This window comes from Elaeis guineensis, chromosome 8 (assembly GCF_000442705.2).
Source record: "Elaeis guineensis isolate ETL-2024a chromosome 8, EG11, whole genome shotgun sequence".
Taxonomy (NCBI): domain Eukaryota; kingdom Viridiplantae; phylum Streptophyta; class Magnoliopsida; order Arecales; family Arecaceae; genus Elaeis; species Elaeis guineensis.
Genome location: NC_026000.2, coordinates 9,457,970 through 9,484,533, shown reverse-complemented (window position 1 = coordinate 9,484,533; position 26,564 = coordinate 9,457,970). Strand labels below are relative to the sequence as shown.

At 41.2% G+C, this 26,564-nt stretch overlaps 2 protein-coding genes across 8 annotated transcripts; both read left to right on the top strand.

Moving 5' to 3' along the window:
• The first annotated feature begins 9,295 nt into the window (after positions 1-9,295).
• Positions 9,296-10,869, top strand: LOC105050359 (mitogen-activated protein kinase kinase 4-like). Its single transcript, XM_073261580.1, has one exon. It carries the CDS (start codon positions 9,581-9,583, stop codon positions 10,652-10,654), a length of 1,074 nt encoding a protein of 357 aa, XP_073117681.1. The 5' UTR covers positions 9,296-9,580; the 3' UTR covers positions 10,655-10,869.
• Positions 10,870-15,589: 4,720 nt separating this feature from the next.
• On the top strand, positions 15,590-25,341 carry LOC105050360 (aspartate carbamoyltransferase, chloroplastic). 7 transcript variants are annotated; one of them, XM_029266173.2, is made up of 9 exons: positions 15,590-15,774; positions 15,903-15,945; positions 16,043-16,097; positions 16,325-16,413; positions 17,576-18,239; positions 18,313-18,452; positions 24,253-24,426; positions 24,585-24,821; positions 25,015-25,341. In XM_029266173.2, exons 5-9 carry the CDS (start codon positions 17,663-17,665, stop codon positions 25,120-25,122), a joined length of 1,236 nt encoding a protein of 411 aa, XP_029122006.1. In that variant the 5' UTR covers positions 15,590-15,774; positions 15,903-15,945; positions 16,043-16,097; positions 16,325-16,413; positions 17,576-17,662; the 3' UTR covers positions 25,123-25,341. The 7 variants fall into 7 exon arrangements, with proteins under 7 accessions (XP_029122006.1, XP_029122003.1, XP_019707605.1 ...); XM_029266170.2 differs by having other exon boundaries at positions 15,590-15,799; XM_019852046.3 differs by lacking the exon at positions 16,325-16,413.
• Positions 25,342-26,564: the final 1,223 nt, after the last annotated feature.

Genomic DNA, 26,564 nt, shown 5'->3' with positions numbered 1-26,564 from the left:
TCCTCCAAGATAGACCTCAGATCGGACGAAGTTTGTCCCTCCTTTTTCAGTGCCTCCTGAAGGCTCAGGACCTCGGCGATCTTCTCCTCAAGGCAGGCGGCCCCGGCTAGGCGACCTTCTTCTGCCCAGACTTCCTCTCTCCTGGCGATCTTCGCCGCCTCGACGTTGGCGACGAGCTGATACCCAATTTGCAAGAAAGGTCGGGGAGTCAATGTGAGGGCTCAAGACTAAGTTGAAGAAGCAGTAAGGAGGAAAAAGGCGAGTCGGCCTACCTCGAGGAACGATCCCAGAGAGTCCCAGACCCGCAGCTCGGGATCAGCGAGGATGATCCTCTCGACAACCTCGGGCAGGATGCACCCTTCGACTAGCCTCTTTATCAAGTTCCTGTTGTTGAAAAAATTTTCCCCCAGGTCTTCCTCGGAGCTGTCGACCCCCTCGACGGCAGCCCTGCGACTACGACTCCTCCAGGCTAGGGTCTTCTTTCTCTTCCTCCCTTCGGCCCCAGACGTCCCCTCGGGACGAACCTCCGAAACAGGACCCTCGGTCGGGAGGCTCTGTGAAAGGGTTCGGGGGACTTCAGGTGCGGCATCGGGGGGGACTTCCACGGCGACGGGCGTTGGAGCAGGCGCGGCCGAGCTTGTCCCCTCTGTCCTGGCTTTCTTCATCAACCCCGAAGTTGAGGCATCCTTTCTTTTGTGGGTCTTGAGATCCTGGGCTAACCTCCGAGCCACGCTTGCATCCATGTCTGCGATAAAAGTAGATCAGTATGGCTTCGAGATGGAACAAGAAGAAGGGAAAGTATACAAAAAAAAAGAAAGAAAAGAAACAAAGAGAGGTACCGGCAGGGTTAAGGGGACTCAGGTCGACGTTGAACAAAAGTTGCTCCCTCAAAAATTCGGGAAGGAGGGGAGCTTGGTAGGCCTCGAGTTTTTTTGAGGCCTCGAGGTCGTCCCTTTCCAGACTGGAGGCCCGGCGGGTGGAATCCCTCAGAGAACTCCAAGGGGGTAACCCTAACTCTAAGGTTGGGCATCGGACGTAGAAGAACCTCTCCTTCCAGTTATGGACATAAGAGGGAGCGCCTTTCAGCAACCCTTTTCTATCGAACTGGGGAGAGAAGTACCATCAATCCTTTGCCGATGGATGGCGCTTGAAGGTGTAGAAGTTCCTAAACAAAAGAAGTGTCGGTCGAACTTCGGCTAAACTATAAAGGGAAAGAAACCCTATCAAAAACCTAAAAGAGTTCGGCACGACAGAAACTAAAGAAATGTTCAGGAAACGAAAGAGAGCAACAACGAAGGACGACAGCGAGAGCCGAAGTCCAGCACGGAAGGCCTCCTGATACAGACAGAAGCGGTCGGGAGGAGGGGCGCTAGCCCGGTCAGATGGCCCGGAAAGCTCCAGCTCGTACTCCGGAGGAACTCCATACCGAATCCTTATCAGTGAGAGTTCATCCGGAGTCAAGGAACCGGGGATGGTGTCTGGCGCAAAGGCCGGATAAGGTTCGGCCCTAGCTACGGATTTGTCTACGGTACCGGTACCATGGGGAATTGGGGCTGACGAACTCCTAGAACTGCTAGAGGAGGAGATATCAGAGGACATCTTAGATCAAACGGAAGCCACAAAAATCCCAAAAAATTGGGAAAATAGCAGGCGGGCCCCCGAGAAGGCTAAGTAAACAAAATACGAAGAAGAAAGGATGGAAAAGCCACAGGAAGTTTTGGAACTAACCTAGTTCAACCCCAAGAGCATAGGGGAACGGCGAGAATGATGGAGGTCGACTCGACAGACGCCTAAGGCCGGAAAGGATGCTAGAAGAAACTGGTGCTCTCGGGGAAGAAGAAGGGAACCGGGGGATTCTCTTAAGCAAGGTGAAACCCATGAAGGGGGAGAACATGTTTAAATAGACCCCGGGATCCGGCGCACTTATGATTTCGAATCTCCATTGGCCGGTCTGTGTTCGCCGTGTGTCCCACCCACCTTGACAGGCTGTTGGAAACGGCAAGCGGCTAGCAAAGTCATTATTGTGCCGTACCTAGAGCCGCGTCCTGATGGAAATTTTGAAAAGGAGAAATCTTTTTCGAAAAGGCTCCAGTACCAGCATGCCGAACGTCAAATATCTGAGAACCGCCAAGCATGAAAATCGAGGGAACAACTTCGGTTGTGAAAATTTCTCTGTACTTTCTTCATTCGAAACTCGAACTCGAAAGTAGGGGGATTGGTGTTGGGTATAAAATACCCCCAGTCGAAGTTCATAAGAAGCCAACCCTCCCGAGATCCCTCCGGCTCTGTGCGGCATCTTTTCCGGATTTCTCCGGCAGCCGAATTTTCGACCTGGTGCGATGCTATGATAATGCCCCTCCGGACTTCTCCAACAACAAACTTCTTCAGTCGTCCACCGGACTGCTTCAAATGCTCTCCAGGCTTCGCTATCTACCGACCTTCTACAATGATCAACCATTCTCCGGACCTCTTCCAGATCTCTTCCAGCCATGATAGATTCTAATCCGAACTTCCCCAAGGACAGATTTCTACAGCAACCCGACTCCACCCATATTTCTACGGCGATCGACCGCCTTTTTGATTTCATCCGAGCTCCTACGGGAGCCGGACTTCTGCCCCGAACCCCGACTGCAAGTAGACTTCGTCCGAGCTCCTACGGGAGCTGGACTTCTGCCCTAAGCTCCTGTTGCAGGTAGATCTCATCTGAATTCTTACAAGGGCCTGACTCTGAGCCCCCACCACAAGCGGTCTACTTCGAATTTCTATTACAAATGATCTACTCCGAGCTACCACTACAAGCGGTCTACTTCGAGTTTCTACTACGAGCGGTCCACGTCGGATTTCTACTGTAAGCCTCCACCCGAGCTTCTATTGTGAACGAATTCCTTCCGAACTTCTATTGCAAGCAGGCTTCGGCCGAGCTTCCTTAACAAATGATCCCCATCCGGACTTCTACGGGAATTGGACTCCGACTGAATTTTTGTAGCGGACGGATTCCGGACGAACTCCTATGACACACGGACTCCAGCGGTCGAACCCCTCCAGCTGGTGAACCTCTCCAGCGCCATCCGACATCCGCTGCCGGTCGACCTTCTGCCGAATTCTGCATGAAACCGAACTTCGTCCACAGAAAGCCCCTAACCGAGCTTCGGCCGACAGGCCTGGACTCCCTGCCAGGCCACAGTAATGGCCACGACTCTGCTCCACTTCCTGTAACGGATCCCACGCGGCTCCACCACTCTCTGGCAAGTCGCGACAACAGACACTATTCCACTCCCCGCAACAAGCTCCACGTAGCTCTGAACAGCCCCTGACGCCACTACTCTCCGCAACAAACTCCTTATGGCCCTGAACGGTCCACTACCAGGCGGTTACAAACGTCGCTATCAGTCTGTTGCATCCTTCGCCTATAAAAAGGAGATCCAGATATGTTATTCTCTAAGCTCTAATCTCTATCTCGAAACTCCGTAAAAATTTCCGTTCGAGCACTTCATTCTTGTTGAGGCAGAGAACTGACTTGAATGTCGGAGGATCTTGTCGGAGCATCCTCAATTCTGATTTAGATTTTTTTTGTAGATTTCGATGATTTATATTTTTTTTTAATTTTATTATTATTATTATTATTATTTTCTTACCAAATCGGTACTTAAGATCAAATAAAAAGAAGAGGAAAGAGATAAAAGGAGGGACAGTGCCAAGCCCCTGAGCTAACTCACAAGCGGCACACCCAAGCCACACAAAAAAAAAAATAAAGAAATGGGGAAAAGGCCTCCCCATTCCCCGCTGCTTGAGGAGGCCACCGAGGTGACCTTGGGGGTAGGGCCCACTGCCAAGAGCCGGCGGCACCTCCTCCCTCTTCGGCATGGGCGACGATGGTCGACAGCACCTCCTCCCCCTCTGGCGTGGGAGGTTAAGATCAGACCGATCAACTGCGATCGAGGAAGCCCGCAACAGCTCCGAGATTGTGCGACCGTGCGAAGGAGCATCTCCGACTGGGTCACAACGCACCTGGGGTCTCCAGAGTCGCCGTGCCCTCCAGCGATGCCAGTCGCACTCGATTCTCGACGCCGTCGAAATCGTCGATCGGAGGCTCTGAAGTCCCTGCGCCCGCGTCTCACCTCCGTCAGCACCGGGAAACTCGCCCGCGAGCAGTTGCGAAACCTCTATCCATTCCTTCCGCATTTGGCGACCGCCACGAGCTCGTCTGACCTGCTGTTGATGTCGACGCCCCGAGATCCGGGCTTCCACGATGTCCCCCCCCTCGCGCCTCCCCTATCTGCGTCGAGCTCGCCGGATCCGAGCTTCCAAGCTCTCCCCGCTCACACCTCACCTTTGATGGCGCTAGCTTCGAGTGGATGCGGGGTTGGAGGTCACCTCACACACCCCTTGTGGTGTTGAGGACCTCCCCTGCGAGTGGCTTCAAGCTTCTCCTCAAGTGCTGCCATGGCTACGGCACCAACCTCCTCCACGATGGTAAGGTCTATGCCGGTGGCCACACTGGAGGAAGCTATAGGCTGAGCTCCCAGCAACCTTCGACCTGACACTATGACTCCAACCTCGCACCGCTTCGACCATGGCCTCGCCAGACTCACCGAGAGGTATGGCAACTAGTCACCACCATATCAACTACCTCCACGTCTCCGCCGATGAGGCCTACGGGCCCTGAAGGCATAAGGCAATGCCTTCTCCGACCTACCTCACAATCATCGGAGCTGAGGTGCTCATCCACGAATGACTTCCGAACTCCACACCTCGCTTCCGATGGCACTGATGGGGGCCCTTATAGATGGATTTGAGGTCCTCGGCCCCAAGGTTGCCTACCAGTGGATCTGAAGTCCCCAATCTTACCTCGCAGCCGAAATCTTCCCTCGTCAAGTCCATCGAGACACAATTCCAAAGCCTCCATGAACGGCCCCAAGGTGTGTTACAGCTATGTATTTATTATAACCCAGGTGGACAACCTATAGGAAGAAGTGGTGGACCACATGCTGGACATGGATCCCAACATAGTCCAAAAGAAAAAAAAAAAAAAAAAGTACATAGAGTGCGTGAAAGTGGTGGAACGCAGCCAATCCAAAATCAGATCCATATCAAATAAATTCGATGTTCAGATCAAAATCGATCCACTCCATCTGAGGTGAGGTCAAAATAAATCTGAAGTAAAATCTAAAAATCTAAATTAAAATTATACAAATCTGAAATAAAATCATGCAAATTCGAGCTAAAATTATGTAGATCCCAAGTAAAATATGTAGATCCGAGTTGAAATCATGCAGATCCAAGATAAAATCTATAAATTTAAGTTGAAATCATGCAAATCTGAAGTAAAATCTGCAGATCCAAACTGAAATTATGCAGATCCGAGGTGAAGTCCAATCTGAGTAGAAGAGAAAATCAAAGCTGATCAAAGCCCAAAATCAGACTAATTCTAAGCAAAAAGCAAGCCCAAACTGAGGCAAATAAAAAGCTAAGCAAAATCAAAGGATTCTAAAATGAAATTTCTCATAGTAAAAAGCTCTCAAATCCCTATCTATTATTATATTCTCTTCTTTTTTTAGGACCACAGGTCCCTAAGCCAAAATTGAACTAAGACAAGGGTCACACCATGCTGATAACTAATTAATGAGGACCTCTGGAGCCTGTCGATCTCCATCCGAGCTGATCCTTACCCATCGATTTTCATCCGGGTCTTAACATCGCTTGTTGATCTCCATCCGGATTGATCCTTACCCATCGATTTTCATCAGGATCCAAACATTATCTATCGATCTCCATCCGAGCTGATCCTTATGCATCGATCTCCATCCGGACTGATCCTTACCCATCGATTTTCATGCGAATCCAAATATCATCCGTCGATCTCCATTCAGGCCGATCCTTACCCATTGATTTTCATCCAGATCCAAACATCACCTGTCGATCTCCATCTGGAATGATCCTTATCCGTCGATTTTCATTCGGATCCAAACATCGCCCGTTGATCTCCATCCGAGCTGATCCTCACCCATTGATTTTTTATCCGGATCCAAACATCGTCCGTCGATCTCTATCCAAGCTGATTCTTACCCATCGATTTTCATCCAGATCCAACATCACCCATCAATCTCCATCCGAGCTTATCCTTACCCACTGATTTTCATCTAGATCCAAACATCATCCGTCGATCTACATTCGGGCTAATCCTTATGCATCAATCTTTATCTGGGCCAATCTTTATCTGTTAATCTTCAATCTTGGAATGAACGAAGGCTAACCAAAAGGATCCTCAATTCACAATAATCGACCTTTGATCGGCCTAAAAGAAGCCCTCGATCGGTTTCAACATAATCGGCCTTCGATCGGCTTTGACATAATCGACATTTGATCGGCCTAGAAGAAGCCTTCGATCGGCTTTGACATAATCAACATTTGATCGGCCTAGAAAAAGCCTTCAATCGGCTTTGACGTAAATGATCTTTGATCGGCCTATCATTGAAGATGAGCAAAACAAAGATGCCGCTCGCATGGAGATGAGTAGAGCAAAGATGCCGCTCATCGACACCATCGAATAATTGCCTTCAATCGATCCTGGCTCAAAATGGCCTATGATCAGCCTAAATTTAAAAGGCTTTAGATTAGCTCAAAATTCAAGCTTTTCTTCAGCTGCTAGAAGCTCGCATTAAATAGGGAACAGATGTCTTAATGGGATGCATGGATGGATGTCCTTAGGCTCTAGACATCGTATAATAATACTCCCTTCGTCTGATTCCCAGACTCGAGAGTGGGGTAGTGTTACGGGGGTACTTTTGATGTCTCGGATTTGTCCTCGGATTTGTATCCGGGATGAGATATGAGGCTGATATGAGGCATTCCGAGCTATACTCATGTTGATATGAGGCATTCCGAGCTATACTCATGTTGATATAAGGTATCCACTTATTACATGATCCTCTAACACTTCAATGGCCTCCTCACTGCATGGCAACCACCCACATCATGTAGACAAGGATAAAAACAATAAATACCCCCACGTGGGAAGTATATGAAGACTAAGATCTCTTTATACTCTTAGCTCCAGATTGACAGATCATACAATTAATAAATGAGACCCTCATATACTATGAGGTGATACCACTCATCCTATTTAAGATGGCTAAAAGATCAAGCACGATCTTCGAGGATATTCAATGGGGATAAAAAAGATATTCGAATCTCCCACTCAGTATGTTGCCAGTAACGGCCTCCTCATTCCACGGGAGCGAATGAGAGCTATAATACTGCAACGGCGCTAGAATACCAATTTTCTCAATCCTCTTCTATAAATAACTAAAGTCCCGAGGATCCAAGTAAGTGACTCTTAGAGAATTAGTTGCTGTTTCGATCGTTCTCTAATTCCTTACTTGAGCATTGGAGGGTCTTCATCGGAGTGAAAATCTCCAGTCCGAACTTATTTTGTAGGTCACTTCAGTACCATCGTGCAAAATCTAGTCATTCATCTTCCGACCCCAATAAAAACAAATAGCAACACAATCTATTGTAGTTAACTTCTCAATATGCAGTTTGCCCTCGATTCACCTTTAAACCACCTATCCTTTTGGACCATCTAGGTTTGCCGAACTGACAAGTTCTAGCAAATCAATCCCCAATTCGGGATGAACCATTCAGATAGTTCTCTAAAACATTGGTCCGGTTGTCCCCGTTTGCAGTTTGGCCTATAAGAAAAAAAGATGGTACAGAGAGAACAGAAAAACTTATATTTGTACAGATGCGAGCTTCGAAATTCGAGTTCAATATGGATATCACTTGCACCCAGGCCGACTTCCCCTTTGCTTCCAGTGAATTGCAATTAGCTTAGCTCAGAATCTAGAGCATGTTGCATGCCTTTCAAGTGGCACATCCTTGGCTCGGAAAGAAGTGTAGTGAAATGGCTTTGATATTACACCTAGAGCATATTCAAGGCCTGCCTAAATATATGGATACTCTTTTTACATTTTGGTAAGAGTACTTGTTTACTACCAAAGTCAATCCCAATGGTAGACGTTACCTACATATTGCCAGTTAGCTTTTTGAGCTGCATAATCTTGACTGTAAGTTTGTAACCCGAAGCATCCGAAGCCAAACCACTCGTAAATTTTTAAGGAATATCATAATTAGTGATATTGGTGTTGTTTCGAACAAAAAATATGTTAGTGTCATAACCCACGCTCCGCCTTCTTCGGTGTGGGAAAAAACTGTATTGAAAAGTTCGAGGGAAAATCAAAATATTAATTAAAAAAACTATAAACTAATTTAAAGAAAGAATTATCTGTTAATCCATTCACATGCAAAAGAGAGAGAGGAGAGTCGAAAGCTTCCCCACATCACATGGCGTCATCACAGAATACATAATTAGTGGAATAGTTATTGATTACTCGTTGATGAGATCTTTGACGGATTCTTTTGGGTAATGAAGTCCATGAACAACTTGACGTGGCTTGATGAATCGTTCAGATGCCCCTTGGTGATTGTTAAAACTCGCAACAAATGGTGCCTGCATAATGAAAACATCATTATGGGAACTACTCTTCTACCATCAACACAAAATTTTGGCCTGTAAAATTGGTTTCATTTGTCTCTGCTCTGACCACGCCTATAAAGACTTCGAACTCTATACACATGATTCTCTTTGCTCAGTCTTTCCGATTCATGTAACCAAAATAAACAAGTGCCCATCAAAAGCACGAATATCTAGATCAAATATCCCAAATAGTAAAAAGAGTAACAAATAATAGAAAAATGGCAACTTAGCATGCTCATGAAAAAATTCGCCAAACTATAATTTAAGCCCAACACATTCATACACAAGGAGTTTTCCATGCAAAATTCATGCAATACATGAAAGGCTTAAGCTTATTCTTTGAGCCGTCTGATGACATACTTCCATCACATAATGCAATTGCCATACATAGCAACTTAAGCAGCAAGGGAGTGAGGGAGGATACCTTCTATTTGAGTATCAAGTAGTTGAAGCAGTAGGACTCCTTGCATATCATTTTAATCACGAATGACATCATTAAGGTTCAACTTTCGTGCCACGCGTTTGACGATTCTCAGACATTAGTTACCGTATTAGTAGTAGAATATTTTTTATTTTTTGCATATAATAAATTATAGTTATAACCACCATTTTAAATTATTTTTAGTACAATTTTTCTAATTATTTAAGATTGATTTTATAGCATATTTACAGTAGAATAGAAGAAACATGATTTTTTTCTCTCTCCTAATGTAAATTATTTCCGTCTCGCTATCTCTCGTCTTACTAAGAAAACCAGCAGCCTCTTTCTTCTCCATTATTTATCCCTCAAATTTATATTTAAACCCTGACCCCAAATCGAAGCCTTTCTTCCACCCAATATTTTGTTATATTAGATGGGTATAAAATATTCAAGAAAAATCCGTCTCTCCGCCGGTCCTCCCTCTCTTCCTTCCGAGAACCCCCCACCATCCCCATCAATCTCCAACATACACCCCCCGGCCCCCACCCCCCACACGACTCAATCGCCCTTCAGTCCGTTTTATATGACTGCTTCCCAGCCTTCTCCTTCGTCGCCATGACGCGATGAAACCCAACCCACTCCCCAATGCGCGGCCGGGCCAGCCCGACCAACCCGCCCGCCCCCGCCGCCGCCCTGGCCTCACCCTTCCTCTCCCCCCGCGCGATCCCACGTCCCTCGCTGTCCCTCTCCCCCTCCCTCCCCCCTCCGCCCCCGCCTCCTTCTCCTCCTCCCCTGCCGCCCCCGGCGGCGCCCAGCCCCCGACCGCCTCCACGCAGACCCTGGCGCTCGCTGACCTCGAGCGCGTCCGTCGCATCGGCAGCGGCAGCGGCGGCACCGTCTGGATGGTCCGCCACCGTCCCACCGGCTGGATCTATGCCCTCAAGGTGATCTACGGCACCCATGAGGACGCCGTCCGCCGCCAGATCTGTCGCGAGATCGAGATCCTCCGCACCGCCGACAACCCCCATGTGGTCCGGTGCCATGGCTTCTATGACCGGGCGGGAGAGATCCACATCCTCCTCGAATACATGGACGGCGGCTCCCTCGACGGCCGCCGCATCGCCTCCGAGCCCGTCCTTGCCGACGTTGCCCGCCAGGTCCTCGCTGGCCTTGCCTACCTCCACCGCCGCCGGATCGTCCACCGCGACATCAAGCCCTCCAATCTCCTCATCAACGCCGCCCGCCAGGTCAAGATCGCCGACTTCGGGGTCAGCCGGATCTTGGCCCAGACCATGGACCCCTGCAACTCCTCGGTGGGGACGATCGCCTACATGAGCCCCGAGCGGATTAACACCGACCTTAACAAGGGGGTCTACTCCGGCTACTCCGGCGATGTTTGGAGCTTCGGCCTCAGTATGCTCGAGTTCTATCTGGGACGGTTCCCCTTCGGGGAGCAGCTGGGGCGGCAGGGCGGGGACTGGGCCAGCCTCATGTGCGCCATCTGCTACTCCAACCCGCCGGAGGCGCCGCCCACCGCCTCGCCGGAGTTCCGAAGCTTCATCGCCTGCTGCCTCCAGAAGGAGCCCCACCGCCGGCATACCTCCTCCCAGCTCCTCCGCCATCCCTTCATCACCCGGGCCCAGGTCATCGCCCCAGCGGCGCCGGCTCCGCTGAATAATTGCGTACCGCTGACGTAGAATTTTTTTTTTTCCCCTCCTTTTCCTCCTTGAAAGGTCCTTATTTCTTTTTTCCGCCGAGTCGGATTGCTGAGAGGACAGAAGGGCAGATGATGGCTATAAATTTTTGTTTTCTTAAAAAATATCTTTTTTTAATTAGTTTCGGACCTTCTTATTTTCTTTTGTATTTATTATCATATATATCGATGTTAAATAAAAGTTAAGGTTGAAATGGAGATTTCCTTACTGAACGATGGTGGTGGAATAAAGATTTGAAGTAAGAGAAAGGGATGGTAGTAAAAATATAGATATGATAAAGTGGCTTCATATGAGAAATTAGAATGGATTGTTACATCAAAACAGCAAATTATTTTTCTAAATCTCTCTCTCTCTCTCCATATTATCATGTATGGATTCTAGTTTTTTAAAACACCATTAGCATTGGTGTGACAATTGATTTTATGGATGATTGTGGTATGATATCGATTTTCACAGGTTATATTCAACAAAAATAAGTCTCTAAGCAAGTTGTTTTTTTGTTTATGAATTATAAACAGAACTTGATGGATGGATGGATGGATGGCTGTGTTCCCAAATTGATACTTTGTTTATGTTTAATATATTAATTCGTGTGCTTGTATTACAGTTTCATCTGTAATGTATCCAGTTTAATTCTGTCCTCAGAGCTATAGGCTAAATATATAGAGAACAGTGTGTTTCCTAACTGTTTCAAAAAATAAAATGGAAAGACAAAAATAAAGCATGCAATCAAACAAAGGAAAGCATATTCTTTGGAAGAATTTGGAGAGTTGATGAGTAGAGCATGCATGTACATGCAACCAAAAGTGGCAGGTAGGATTAGAAGTGAAATGCGTGTCAACATAAATTGGCACATTTGATGAATGTCTTTATCCAACAAGTACCTTTTCACAGCCATACCATACATGCCGTGCAAGGACATTCGATGACTTTCGCACTACCAATATAAACAACCATAATTCTTGTGCTTATGAAATGGATGTGCTATAAATGATGATACAATTTGATACGCAACTAATTGTAATTAATTTTGAGCCCACACATTGCGTGTGAATTTTATATCACATAATAAATTATTTTTTTAAAAAAATATTTATTAATATTAAAATAATATCTCAAATTCTTGATATCTATTCATATTTTTAGAGTTTTTATTGCAAAGAAATCATAATATCAGATTTCTAAAACATCATTTAAATCACATAAGCAAGTTTTAATAACATCATTTTTGAATTCAATGTTTTAAAAATTATTAAATAAAAAAGTTTAGACACATGGCATATTCCAGATTAATTTTGATCCAAATAATATTTATGTATGATAATGTATTATTTACGTAGATAATTTAAATGATTAATCAATATTCTCTCAATTTTTATTTTCATATATATATATATATTAGATTGCATCTGAACGTATTTTTATTTTTTTTGGGTGTACTTCTACTTGCCAACATATGAAACATCTAATTTGTTCTGATGAACTGCAGATGAGAGTGGCCAGGCATGGAAATCTAGTGCATAGCTAGCAGGGCACCTGAGAATTGGCCTACTTTTGGGAAAAGAGGACTCCTGTTACACCGTTACCATGGAAAGAGGTGGTTGCATGTCAAAAATAAGAAAATGACAGGGAGAGCAGACGTACGGAAATATTTGGTAGTTATTTAATTTGCTCTGCCAACTGGAGGCCTTATTACTCATCCGAAAACAAAGTCACACGATTTGTTCCAAGGCTACATTATCCAAGCCTCCTCACCCAATCGAGGGCGGCACTCGGAGTAGGACGCTGAGAATTGGGACCATTCACATGGGTGTTTTCACTCTCCCAATGCGACGATCTAAGCTAGACCATTGAGGGCGCAATGGCAAGTCAAAACTTGGAGCTGTAACCGAAAAAAAAAAAAGCTAGGAAGTTAACAGGATACGTCCTATACCAAAAAAAACAAAACAAAAAAAAAAAATCCCAGAAAGTTTCTCATGAGCTGATACTTGGCAGGGGTCATTGCGCGGCAAACCCTACATCTTCGAGATGGTGATTGGCGGCAGCTCTGAGATGTTATTGCGTTTGAATTACGTAGAGGCCGATGACGTAAAAATTATTGATTAAGACAGTTTTAATATGTATATTTTACACCATCTAATAACACACTAGCACATCATTTATTAATAAAAAAATTTACATTATTATCCAAGTTTAATTGAAAATTTTAAATAAAAATTTTTGATTATTAACTATCGTTGACCAATTGACAGTTTTTATATTTTTAAAATGAGAAAAAATTTATTTTTTTGAATGATGTATTGGCTTATTATTAGATGGCGCAAGATACATTTAGTAGAATCATTCTAATCAATATTTTTTTTTCTAATGATGCCAGCGAGATCATCGGGTTCTACATTTCGGACATCATAAAGGAGGCTCAAAAAAAGAATTCAATGCTGGATTTGAGTGAGATCTTTATCTGAATGAGAAGATTGTGGTTGAAGAAAATTATCAGAAATTCTTCAGCCATGCCTAAGCACAACTTGATGATTCTTGAATTGGACGGCAATTTGGTTGTGAGGTATGGAGAAGTGGAAGGAGGAGAAGCTAAAAAAATTTGGTGAAACAATTGCTGGTTGGAATTGAAGATTTGAGAAAGAGCAACATGGTTCTAGTTCAATTGAGTTGCAGCTAGTTCTCCATCTTTTTAATATTTCTATTAGTATTTGAAAAAATTACATGGACGCCTTTTCAATCTTTCATGATTTGTAATTATATTTTAAATATTTTAATTTTTTAAATTGGACTCCAAAAGTTACAAACCGGTTATAAAATGACCTAGATATCCATCCAAGCTTTATCACCATTGAGTGTGAGTGCGAAATGACTAGTGTATCCTCAAAATATTATTTCCACCAAAACACAACTAATACTCTAATCTAACTAATGAGTGTATTGATGGAATTTTATACCTAAACTTATCTCAAGTGGTAATCATGTATTCATGGATCCTCGTTGGAATGGACAACTAGACAGAATTGCAACAAAAATCTTAGTTTTTGGAATCTAATTGAAAAAATTAAAATTTGTGAGATATAAGTACAAATTGCAAAAAATTGAAGGACGTGGTCCTAATATTTTCTTAGTATTTTCATTCTGCTAGTCTAAATTTAAAAACTGTAATCATCAACAATTCACTCTAGTCATATGTGTCGGGATCATTAGGGTCCAAGATTGAATGATGCTAGAGAAGCTAAACTCATTTGGACTAAGATCCATTTCAAGTATTTGGTAGAACATCTCCATGGTTGTTTCTTTCATTCTATTTTGGGCCATGCTGGAGAAGGCTTGGATCCAGTTGTTGCATTTGTTGTTGAGGGTGATAAAGAGCAAAGGTTATTGGAGAAAATAACCTTGGAATAAAATTATGAAGAAAAATTATAGGAGTAAATCTGGAAGAACATTGTACTAAAATGAGCACATGACAATGTCCACGGAGGGATGCGGTCGTTGGGGGAGAATGAGAAAAAACTCAACTGGACTTTTCGATGAAGAACAATGAGAAAGCAGTTTGTTTTATATAAATTAGATTGCAATATTTCTTGAGAAAGAAAAATTCAAGTGGGACGTACAAATATGTTTCGCAAGTGAAAAATTGAGATATTTAGTTTTCAAAAATAATCTTAAGCTTTTAAATATAATATAATAATATTCTTCTCTCTATTAAGAATATAATATATTTTTTATATATTTTTTTAAAAAATAAATATTCAACCAAATATAAGTTATTCTTAAATATATTATTTTTCTGTAATCAACCTTCCATACATCATATACTTAAGTATAAGCTTTCAAAAAAATAATCTATGAGAAAAAAACTTCCAAATGGACTTAATGAGTGCCAAGTTATTGACTTGGTGATGATAGATAAAAAGTATAATTGACTCAAATTGGAAGTCGAAGGGTCTCAAAGTTTGTTTGGATGATTGGATTCAAAATTCTAAATAACTATAGATTTAGATCCATTACTCTTAATCTCCACATCTGAAGTCAGACAGTCAAAGTGAAGGTGATTGAGATATTACCGTTGGAGCTCCATTCGAGAACCTGCAAAAAGTCTTCATTGGAGTGTTCTCTGATGAAGACCCTCTGACCAAGTCAGAAGATGGAGAACAATGAAAAGGAAAGAGTGAGAGTGAAGAACTTATTTTGAGAATCTCTATATTCTTTTATTTATAGGGGTGGAGTCGGAGTCGTGCACGTTTCAGAATCCCGATTGCCTTCTGAATTTTGCATGTAGATTAGGTTGGAGAGAGTTCTTTCCTTTTGGAAGAGATTGGATCGTGAAAGGATTTTTATCTATCTTGACTTTTCCAATTTAACAGGTAGACGTATTATATCAATGAAGATTTGGAGACTACAGTTCGGCCATGACTGAGCTCAAATAGCTCATCTAGAGCCGAGGTGAACATCCAGATTATAAATCAAACATCCAGCTATCGCTTCCAATCTGATATGAACATCGGGCTACTTTTAACTTGAAATTGTGAGATCGGATCCTTTATGAAGAGAGCGGTAGATTGGAGGATGATTCTAACTGAGATCGAGATGGAGTTCCACGACATAATCAAATCCTACATTGAGCCGATTCAAATCCTAAGTCTCAATTAGATGGTTGTATTCATTCAATTTCATGATTTTTATAGAATTTTAGATCCAATCGTCCATACAAATTTTAATTGAAATTTTTAAAGGAGGAAGATGTATGCTCCAATTAGTTGGAGGATAAGGAAATCAAAGTATTTTTTTTTTAAAATATATATTTTTAAAAATCTCGCTCTCGTCTATTTCATTAATTTTTTTGGACGAAAAGACGAAAAAAAGAAAATCGGTCTTCTTTCATGCGGATTCGTGGGCTAAACAGCTGGACCAATGGATGACACGTAACGGAGAAGGTGACGGGGAATTGGTCACGGAAAAATCCGGACTCGTAAAACCCTCTCACTCTGTTGCACGCCTCCCGATAAAACCCCTAAATCTTTTCCTTTTATATCTCCACCGCTTCCATCTCCCAAGAATCTCTGGTCACCGACCTCATCGGCGATCTCGAGTTCTTCGTGGTATGACCTAATAGTTCGATCGGCAGTATGGAATCCAATCATCAGTTTGCCTTCTCTTCCATATGTTTTTCCTTAAAATTTACCAGCCCTATGTGCTTATCTGTACTTTTTCTTGGATTTATGCTTAGAATTGGATATTACGATATTTTGCACAGGAAAAAGTTTGAGTAGGTACGACTTCATTCGTATGTTTTCCTCCGTTTTGATCTCCTATACGTATATTTTCTCATCTAATTAATCATTTTAAATATATTTATAAATATTTCAGATTTTACGAAGCGAATTGAGCATGCCATTAGCCTACAGAATCAGGGGATAATGAGGTCGGAATTTTCACTTTTTCTTTAACTGCTTTTAGATGTGGAAATAGCGTCACACATCTAAATTATCAGGTTTACTGTTAAAATATTAATGCTTGATTTGCCGCATCTTGATGTTTTGCTATACGTGGTTATTTTTTATTCTCATACTTTTGTTTTACTCTGCCATGCTGGAAAGTTTTTTGAAGAGTTAACCATCTGTATTCCAAATTTTGGGAGACATTATATAGGTTGCTGAGGAAGTTGCAAGTTACATTTTCTTTGGCATGCCAAAAAATTCTCTCAGGCTTGAAGTTATATTTCATAAGGATCTCTACAGGTAAACAATCTTAATGGTTAGATGGCTAGCTAGAATATCGGCAAATCTGCAACATATTCTTTCCACCTTTTTGTTTAAGTTATGAGGCAAAACATATGTCAAGTAAGGATTGAGTAGTGCATGGTTGTGATAGGAGGTGGTTGTTTCTTCTTAAAAGCTACAAATTTTGACACTTTGTGAAATTCCCTGTATCATGTTAGCCACTCCTTGATTTCTTTTAGATATGTGGTCGCGAAATCCAAGTATTAGCTGGCACCTATAATAATTTTGATCCCACAGGAAGAATTTTTATGAGATTTAATAGATGGACCATCGATAGGGGTTGCAATGCTTAACCATTTAACCTGTTTAACTTGATTCAACCTGTTATAGGTCAAATTAGGTTACCTGTTTAATAAAATGTTTAGCTTCGGGTCTGGATTTTTGACCCATTTAATAAATAAGTTGGATTCGGATTGACAAATTTTTGATTTATCATGCATCTGATCCGACTTGTACCTGGTCTGACCCTACCCGATTGCCACCCTTAATGTTCGATAATGATTGTTGAAAAAATATAATTCATATACTTGAGTCTGGAGTTGATGATGCTCCAATCCTTTTCCCCCTTGAATACAATAGCCTCGTGTGGACATGGTCATCCAATGCCTTGTCATCCCATCCTGATGGAAATTTTTGGAAGACCTAGCAAGGTTGGTGACTTGCTGTGGATAAACTGCAATGGGTTTTATCTAAACTGGATTGTCCCTTTTAGGGACTTCAAACTTGTTGACTTTTACCTTGAAACACAAATCCAGCGGTCATCATTGATTTCCTTTTATGACTTCATGTTTTTGGTGGGGTTTCTACAATAAAGATATTCGAAAAGACAACTTTATTTTCTGTTTAATTTGATGTTTCTATCACAATCAGTAGTTTTCTTTGTGTGTCAATCCATTTTCACCTATTACCATTTATGTACTTTCATACTCATGTTTCTGCTAAATCTTCCATTTTATGGTAACTAGTTATGAAATGACTTGCTAGTGCTTATTTGTTTACTAATTTTGTCCATACTCCTATAGTATGCTTTATATTGTTTCGCTTTCTTGATGTTCTTCTCCTTTATATAGTACTTTCTAAACTTTTATTAATGTTACACGGCTGATTTGATATCTTGCAGTTGTGACTGTACCATAAAGTCTCAGGGATTTGCAAGAAGTCTATAGGATCTGGTTTTGTCTTGTGTTAGATTGCTTCTTCCATAGCAATGGCTTTGTCTATGCTATCCACTAGTGCTGTGCATAATGGCATGCTTTTCCTGAAACCTTCTCCAAGTTTTTTAAGCAAAGGCCATATGAGAAGTTGTCAAGAGTCTATATTTGCTGATCCAAATCATGCTGTCAACGGACCACTCTTTGTCAACTTATGTGCCACTTCCACTGATCCGCAACATGATGCATTCTCTGCTACAAGTGCCTTACAACCAGATCATATGAGAAAATTGCTACTGAGAAGTCACGGTCGATGCTGTTCTGTTGACACCAACAAGTCATCGGTTTCGATTGGAAACAAGTTTCAGCTTGACGATATTATTGAGTCTCAACAGTTTGACAGGGATATACTGAATGATATATTTGAAGTGGTGCTTGAAATGGAAAGGATTGAGAAGAACTCATCTAGGAGAAAGATATTGAGGGGCTATCTGATGGCTACTCTATTTTATGAACCATCAACACGGACTAGACTTTCCTTTGAATCTGCCATGAAACGGTTGGGTGGAGAAGTTCTGACAACAGAAAATGCTCGAGAATTTTCTTCAGCAGCTAAAGGGGAAACTCTTGAAGGTAAGCTTATCCTGCATTCCAGAGTATCATATCTTATCAACTGGGTTGATTGATAAACAAACCTGCATTGCAGATACTATAAGAACTGTTGAAGGTTATGCAGATATAATTGTATTGAGACACTTTGAAAGTGGAGCTGCTAGAAGAGCAGCTTCTACAGCTAGCATTCCTATAATAAATGCTGGTGATGGTCCTGGACAGCACCCAACTCAGGTATACATAGATGATACTTAATTGTTCTGCATGGTGGATAATTTTAGTAAGCGAAGGCTGTTGTATTGGATCTTTCCCTGCCTACTTGTCTTTGTAGATAATTGATCTACAAGCTAGTCACCTAGATGAGCAGCTTGTCCTGCATCAATGAAAACAGATGGCAAAATGTGTATGATGTCTAGGAAATTGCTTTATAAATTTGAAACTAATTGTTTAAGCTTAGAAGTTATGGTGAGAATATAACAAGCTAATACAGAAATACATAACTTTGTTTTGTATTTGGGAAATTAGGTTGCAATAAGCATTTGAGAGCAATGCATGCATGTGAAGGAAATTGAATGATAATCAGGATTTGTTTTTGAGATTTTGCTATGAAGGTTAGCAACTAGGATTTGTATCCATTCACATTCAATATCTGAATGTTAAGGTTGTTATGTGATCCCTTGATTTAATCTAAGGAGCATTATCATAGATTCACCATATAGATAGATTGACTTTGAACGTGTGTTACATCTTGAAGCATGGTTGTCTAAAATTGTTATAAGCCCATCGATCTTTGAAGCAAAGATATTAATGAACATTTATGAAGTTCGTGGTCTTGGATATTCAATGCTAGTTGTTTGATTCCAAGATTTAGTGGAACATATAGGATTCTGATCGTAGACTGAATAGAAGGTGCTAGGCTATATATTTCTTCATACAGAGGATCAAGTTATATCACTTTGTTATGGCTTGTAGGTGTATGATCTTGCCTCAGTTTGTGGAATAGTTTTTGTCATATTACAGGATGGTTACTTTACAAATATAACCATCGAAGAAGCCTTTGAGGAAACAAACCATCAAGAACAATCCAAGTGTATATGTTTTGGATGTTGGCATGACTCACTAACAAGGACCTAGATATAGGATGATCAGTAAAGCATCACAGGTGATGGTATGACAGCCTGTGAGAGGAATCAAACATTAGTGTTTGTGCTAATATGTTGCTTTTTTTTTTTTTGATTTCTTCATCTAATCATAATAGCATAGGATTTGGTATTTGGAAGCCATTTGCTATAGCTTTTAAGAAGGAAAAAACATATGAAGCATGGAATGCTGTACCGTGCTGAACCGACTGGTACACTATGTACCGAGCTAGACCGATGGGGAACTGGCACGGTTCGGCCGGTTCAAATGGTATGCTGGTGGAGGAGAGAGAGAAAGAGAGAGAAAGTGAGAAAAAGAGAGAGAGGAGAGGGAGGGAGACGGGAGCCGCTGGAGGTCGGTGGTGGCCCGCTGCGGCCATCGGAGAGTCGCGAAAGCATCTGCGGCTCGTCGGTTCACCAGATAGGGCTTTGAAACGAGCGAGAAAAAGAGAGAGAGAAGGGGGGAGATCACCGGAGATGGGAGCGGGTGGCGTCGTGGTCGCGAATGCAGACTTTGCCAAGGCCGGGGGAGGGCGGTAGTGGAAGCGTCGCGGGTGGCGTCGCGGTAGCGGAACAGGGGCTGTTGTCCCTATTCACACGATCTTCTTTTTTTTAAACGAAGATCAACAGTGAAGCCGGCAAACCATTTGCCGGCTTCACTATTTAAAAGATTTTTTTAAAAAAAATTAAAATCAATGAAGTCGACAAACCATTTGCCGGCTTTACTTAAGTTTCGATTTTTTTAAAAAAAATCGTGAAACAGGGGCGTGTCGCCCCTGTTTCATGCCTGTGGTGCCGCATGCGTGGATTGCGGCGTCCGGCAGCCCCGCCCCCTCCTTCCCCTCCTTTTCTTTCTTCCACCCTCTCTCTCTCTCTATTTCTCTCTCTTTCTCTCTTTTTCTTCTCCCGGTTCGGGTCCGGTGCCTACGTCGGTTCGGTACGATACAGTACGGAATCATACCGAATCGTACCGTCGGCCGACTGAAACGGCCGTCAGTACCAAGACGGCGAACCTTGATATGAAGTATTTGTTTTGGTTGTTTATCCTGAAATCATATAGCTCTATATCAATAAGAAATGAATAAATAAGAAGCCGAAGCTTCTGAATGCTCGTGTTGATTAAGAGCAAGATTCTATGGTTGCTGTGACATCTTAAGATTCCAGCCACCAAGGCACTAATCCTTCCACCCTTTTGGGTGGAAAAGAAGGGAGGGGGAATACCTGCAGCTTAATTTTATTCAAACTCAAAGAGATACAAGAAATTAGAGAGGTTGGGCAAAGGGATGTTCCACGAATGATTTCATAACATTTAGGGGGGATTGGGAGGAATTGAATCTGTTAATTCTTTTTCCCTTTTCTTCTTCAGAAAGAGCCACCCACCATTTTTTGAGCAAGTAAATGACATTTACAAATTCAAGAGCAGAGTAGGTCTTCTCGAGGAAGATTCTTTCTTTAAGATAATTGACCTGCTTTTTAAAAAGGTTTGCATTAATTGAAAACCAACAGAAGGTCACATAAATCTCTAGCTTAGAATTTGATCTCTTTCCAATAAAAATATGTGCAAAACTTGAATGTGGAGTTTAGGAGGACGAGCATCGCAATTTTGTGGTGTCAGTTTATTTGTATGTTCACATGGTTGAACTCTGGAGCTTATAAGCTTGTACATGCTCAAACTTGATAAATGGGGCTAGGAATGGTCTGTTGACCCAAATGCATCAAAGCTTACCTATTAGATTCTTTTCTAGATTAAATGTACAGCTATAACTCAACCAAATTCATAGTAAGACTCCAAATTCAAACAAGTGAGGCTACATTGTTGGCTGGTGGATATAATATAAAACCACCCATGCCTGTACTTGAGTCGTGATCTAAAATTAATGTAATAAATGCAGATATAAATGTTTCATATTTGAAAGAGTTTATTAATATGTATGTAGCCACTAGAAGCATTGTACATTGTCGTTATAATGGTTGTAAGACATACAAAGCATCCATCATATGTATGAATTGGGCATTAAATCGATCTATTTATCTTCGTGGTTTGTCCATTTATTATTTACTCTGTGTTATCAGCTAAAACCTGGTTGCTTCATTTTAATCTTTCTTTCCATAATCCAATATCTGTCTACTTTTAGCCTTTTAATTGATTTTGACATCACCAAATCGTGGCCATATTATGGAAGTACCTTATATTCCTAATCCCTTTCTAAATACATAACACCCTTGAATGTTGCCTCCATTTGTGTTACATGGACAGTTCTACGTCCAGATCAAAAAAATCTGTATCAGATACATATCAAACCGAGATACACATCAAACATATCAATACTTATCACAATTCTTTGGCTCCAGCTTTTAGGGATTGTTGAGAGTTGGAACCTTCAACAATGAATACAACCTGCAATGTTTGATGTTAGACGTGAACATTTACTATTTTTTTAGAGATTAATAAAGGTTTTGGGTAGTCATGTAACTTTATCGAACATTATTTCTCTTATATCCTTATGTTAATTGGGAAGTTTTGATGAGAAACATGAATATTAAAAGAACTTAAGAAATAATATCTTAGTCTTTTGTTTTATAATATATTTAAAGGTATATGTATGTATAATTTAGTTAAAATTATATTCCACCCTACATATCCCTGTATATCCTTTTTCTTTTTGCATGGTTGGACTTGCTTATTGAAAAGGTATTTTAGGGAAAAGAAAAAAAAATGATAGAGCTGTTTATGTTTTATGTGGATATGTTTGGAGGTATGGGCATGGTGAAGCATGATAGATGTAGTTTCCTAAAGCATATACAGATGCATTATGTTTAAGTTAAGGGCCTGTTTGGATGACTGCATGAGATATTTGTAAATAAAGAATCAGCAACACAATGAGTAAATTGGTGGGATAAGAAGGACTTAGGAGGGTGCAATCTCTAAAAAAACTTGGGATTACCTAAATCACTTTAGAGATTAAGTACAAAACCCCTATTTTTCTTGGATCATGCACTTCAGTAGGTTTCTGGTTGCAATACTTCTTCCTCTTCTTATGCTTTTCTCTTCTCAACATAGACTATCCGGCAACCTTGTCCACAGGATAAAGTATATAACCATCCAAACAGCCCTTGAGTCTTGCATACTGCTTTCAGAGGTTCCAGGATAGTACTTGTATGATTTGGAGTTGATCTTGGGAGTTCTTCTGACACCATACATGGAATCTATTGATACATATCATGTAGGAACCAAACCAACTTATGAGAAGTGTGGTCATATAGGAAATAGATGACATAATGAAACCTGTTCTGCTCATAAATTGTTACTATGAATAAGGTTTTAAATTCCATGGGACAAAGGTGTCCCGATTTCTCCATGGAACGGGATGTCTTGCTGTTCTGTTCCATTCCGATAGCGGTCCTGGTCATACATCCTAATAGATATTTTCCATCTCTCCCCTTCCTCTTTCTTCCTCTTTCTTTTCTTCTTTTCTTTTTTCCTTCTTTTTTTTCTTTTCTCTACTTTTTTTTCTTTCTTTCCTTTTTCTTTCTTTTTCTTCTTCCTTCCTTTCTTTTTTTTTTCATTTTTTATTTTCTTTTCTTTCATTTTTCCCTTTTCTTCATCTTTCCTTCATTTTCTTTTTTCCCCTTTCTTCTTCTTTCCATGCAAAGATGGGTTTCGGAGTCCCAAGCCCGTCTCGGTCCCGTTTTCTCACTGTTCCGGCGGGATGTAAAAGCTTGACCATGAATATACATCGGTAACATGCCTTATCAACCGTATTTGGTTCTTATAATTTTTGTTTTACCATTCATTCCTGTGAAGGGCCAAACCCGCTAGCATCACATGTTATCCAAATCCAGCTAGCTTACATTTCACCCTCTAGCCTATATACACACCAAGCTTATCTGTTAAGCCACTCTTCTAGAGAGGATCTTGTTATACTGAAGTCATCACCCAGCATGCACGGTATGATATCAAGAGTCCTTGCATTTTCACTTTTAAACTTCTTTACTATAGGATCTATTTAAATTTTCACAGTTTCTTGTAACTACATAAGCTTCACTTGTAAAGAAGAGCAGGTATATGAAAAGTCTCTGTACAAGCATTGTCAACATTTGGTGCTGTCAGCATCCTTCAATGCGATCCTCCATTCACTTCTTGCTGTGAATCAGCATTGGTTGATTGAGTGGGTTTACCAGCAGATGCTGCCTGAAGGGTATTCCCCATTCCACACCATAATAAACCTTCTTAGAATCATGCTCGACCTCTTTAGATTTTGAAATTTTCATGTCTCATCAGTCTTTTCCAATGGTTGTTTTCTCCCTACTTTCCGATGCTCGTTTTGACACACATATGTTCCAAGGTGGTCCCGTTGGTAACTGCTCATTATGTTTCTACAAGCTTCCAGTTGCTTTTACATATATAATACCAGAGAACGTGTAACTTATGTTTTACACACTGAAGCTAGCCCCTCTTTTACTGTCCTTCTCAACCCATCTTCGGATAGGACCTTATTGTAAGTGTTAGTATTTTACAATGCCAGACTAGTGACATTTTTCTACAAGCTTACAGTTGCTTTTTACATCTGTGGTACTAGAGGTGTTCTCTATTTTTGACACTCTTAAGCTAGCCCTCTTTTATCTTCTCCCTTCTCTAGTCATCTTCTATTGTGAGTCTTAAGACTAAAAGAGTCTTTATAATGGTAGTCTGGTGACATCATTTTCAGAGAACCAAAATGTTTCACGGAGGATTGGCCAGCTGCTGTTGGGAGACATGGTCTCTCGCCAATATCTTGCTTCATATCTTATCCTTGTAATCAGCATAGATTCAATTAGTGAATGCATCTATGGTTGTTGCTAGAAACTTATGTGCTACCATGGATATTGGTTTCTCACACTTGTTGTTTGTGCAGGCTTTATTGGACGTGTACACAATCAAAAGAGAAATAGGCAGACTGGATGGAATCACGCTTGGGTTGGTTGGAGATCTTGCAAATGGGAGGACTGTTAGATCACTGGCTTATCTAATTGCCAAGTACCAAAACATAAAGATATACTTTGTCTCACCCGACGTTGTAAAGATGAAGGTATGAATTTCTTCATTATACTGTTGCCAAGTATTTCTAAACTGAGGTTTTACCTCCTATTCTGAGCATCTATCATTCTTTCTTTTTCATTGGCATCCTTTCCATTTTTATTGATGCTGAAGACTGTTACACTGAGTCTCAACATTTATCATCATCAGGATGATATAAAAGACTACTTGACATCCATGGGTGTTGGATGGGAAGAAAGCACTGATCTATTGGAAGTGGCTTCAAAGTGCGATGTTGTTTATCAGACACGTATACAACGAGAGAGATTTGGTGAGAGGATAGACCTATATGAAGCTGCTCGTGGGAAGTACATAGTGGATGGAAAGGTACTGGATGTGGTGCCGAAGCATGCTGTTATCATGCATCCTCTTCCAAGGCTCGATGAGGTAAATGTGCAATTGTGTCAGACTTTCTTTCCTTTTTTGATATTCTATTATGCAAGCATGTTTGATCCTATTCCGGGTCACAACTGCTGGCACATGTTTGCTGGTTAAAATCTTTTCTTCTATGAGACCACGCAACGAATTTCTCAATACATGAACCCAAGAGGTGAGGCTGATGACTTGATACATTCTGCAGATAACAGTGGATGTGGATAGTGACCCCAGAGCTGCATATTTTAGACAAGCCAAGAATGGCCTCTATATTCGGATGGCCTTACTGAAGCTTCTACTTCTTGGCTGGTGATGGCATTCTACCTGATTAATTATGACGGTTCTTCCATTTTCAAAAAAAAATTTTGTTTGCTAGTGTGTGATCATTCTACTAATGGGGTTCCCGTCTCCAATTTTTCCAGTTTCTAGTTATCTAAAGGCCATCTAATGTCGGTCATCAGGTTGATAATAATTTTTGCTGAATGGTTATTATAAGCTGTATAGCCCTGCTTAATCCAGCACTCTTGCCAAATTTTTGCATGCTGGTGGACAATGTCTTTTAAAAGGCGCGTATCTTTCCACTTTAGCGGGTTTTTTTTTTTTTTTTTAATAAATAATATCTAGATATACTTTGAAACTACCACAAAGTTGTCTGATTAGTCTTCTCTAACATTAGGCCACCTTTTGAATGCTTTAACTTCAAAACCATGATGGGATCCCTTCGTTTGTGCAACTCAAATCTTAAATTTAAAATTGATATTTTTTTTCTAACGTACTTTTTTTTTTTGTTGGGGGGAGGGGTGTACAATTTTTCCAACGTAGTTGATTGTTAAAAGGAGTGCTAAAAAATGGAAAAACGGAAGACTGCAAAGGAGACGAATTTGAAAAATTCTAGTCGAAGTGATTTTTTTTTTTTTAACTTCATCGTATAAGGACCTGCGAATTACGTTGTCACCAAATACTTGGTCGACATGTAATTTTAAAAATCATTACTTAATCCAAGTACCGGGTATCACGGAAGCATTTCTTATTATTTTAAAAATCAAAGAGTCATGATCTATTACGTTTAGACTTTCCGAATGCCACGTTTAAACACCTATGTTGCAGCTAAATAACGTCTACGTGGTGCTCAACGACTGGCCCACCACCTAAATGGCGCCAATTCTCCCCACCACCTTGGACGAGGAATGCGGTGGCAGGTATGCTTTATGTTTTTGCTTCATTGAATCCATACTTCTGGAATATCCTTTGGAGCTGCTATCAATTAATGATTTCTTAAAATGCGTTCTAACGAAGGGGAATCAACATGAAATCTGAACTGGTCAAATCTAGATGTAGCGAAAATCAGCAAAATTGATTGAAAAAAATTTATCTCGATCCCTTTTTGTACAGTCACAATCTTCTCTTCTTGAATACTCAAAGGGTGCATTTGAGTTTACTCACCTTGAGCTCAATTTATTTTCTCAATTCTTTTTTCTACACTTGAGTGTGATGTTGTTCAGATGAATGACAATGATGACCCTTTTCTCTACTTATAAATGTGAAAGGGTGAGTGTGGGTGGGTGTTAAAGCATCTCTTTATTGGATGTATTCTTTCACTACATGATCAAAGGTTGTGTCTTTTGAAGATATCATCGGATCAGATACGGTAGTTTAGATACATTGAGATAAATCTTTTCGATGATGTTCCACGAGAAGAGAAGCAAAAAGCATCTCTTCACACTTCTCTTCAAAACACCATGTGAGAAATAATTA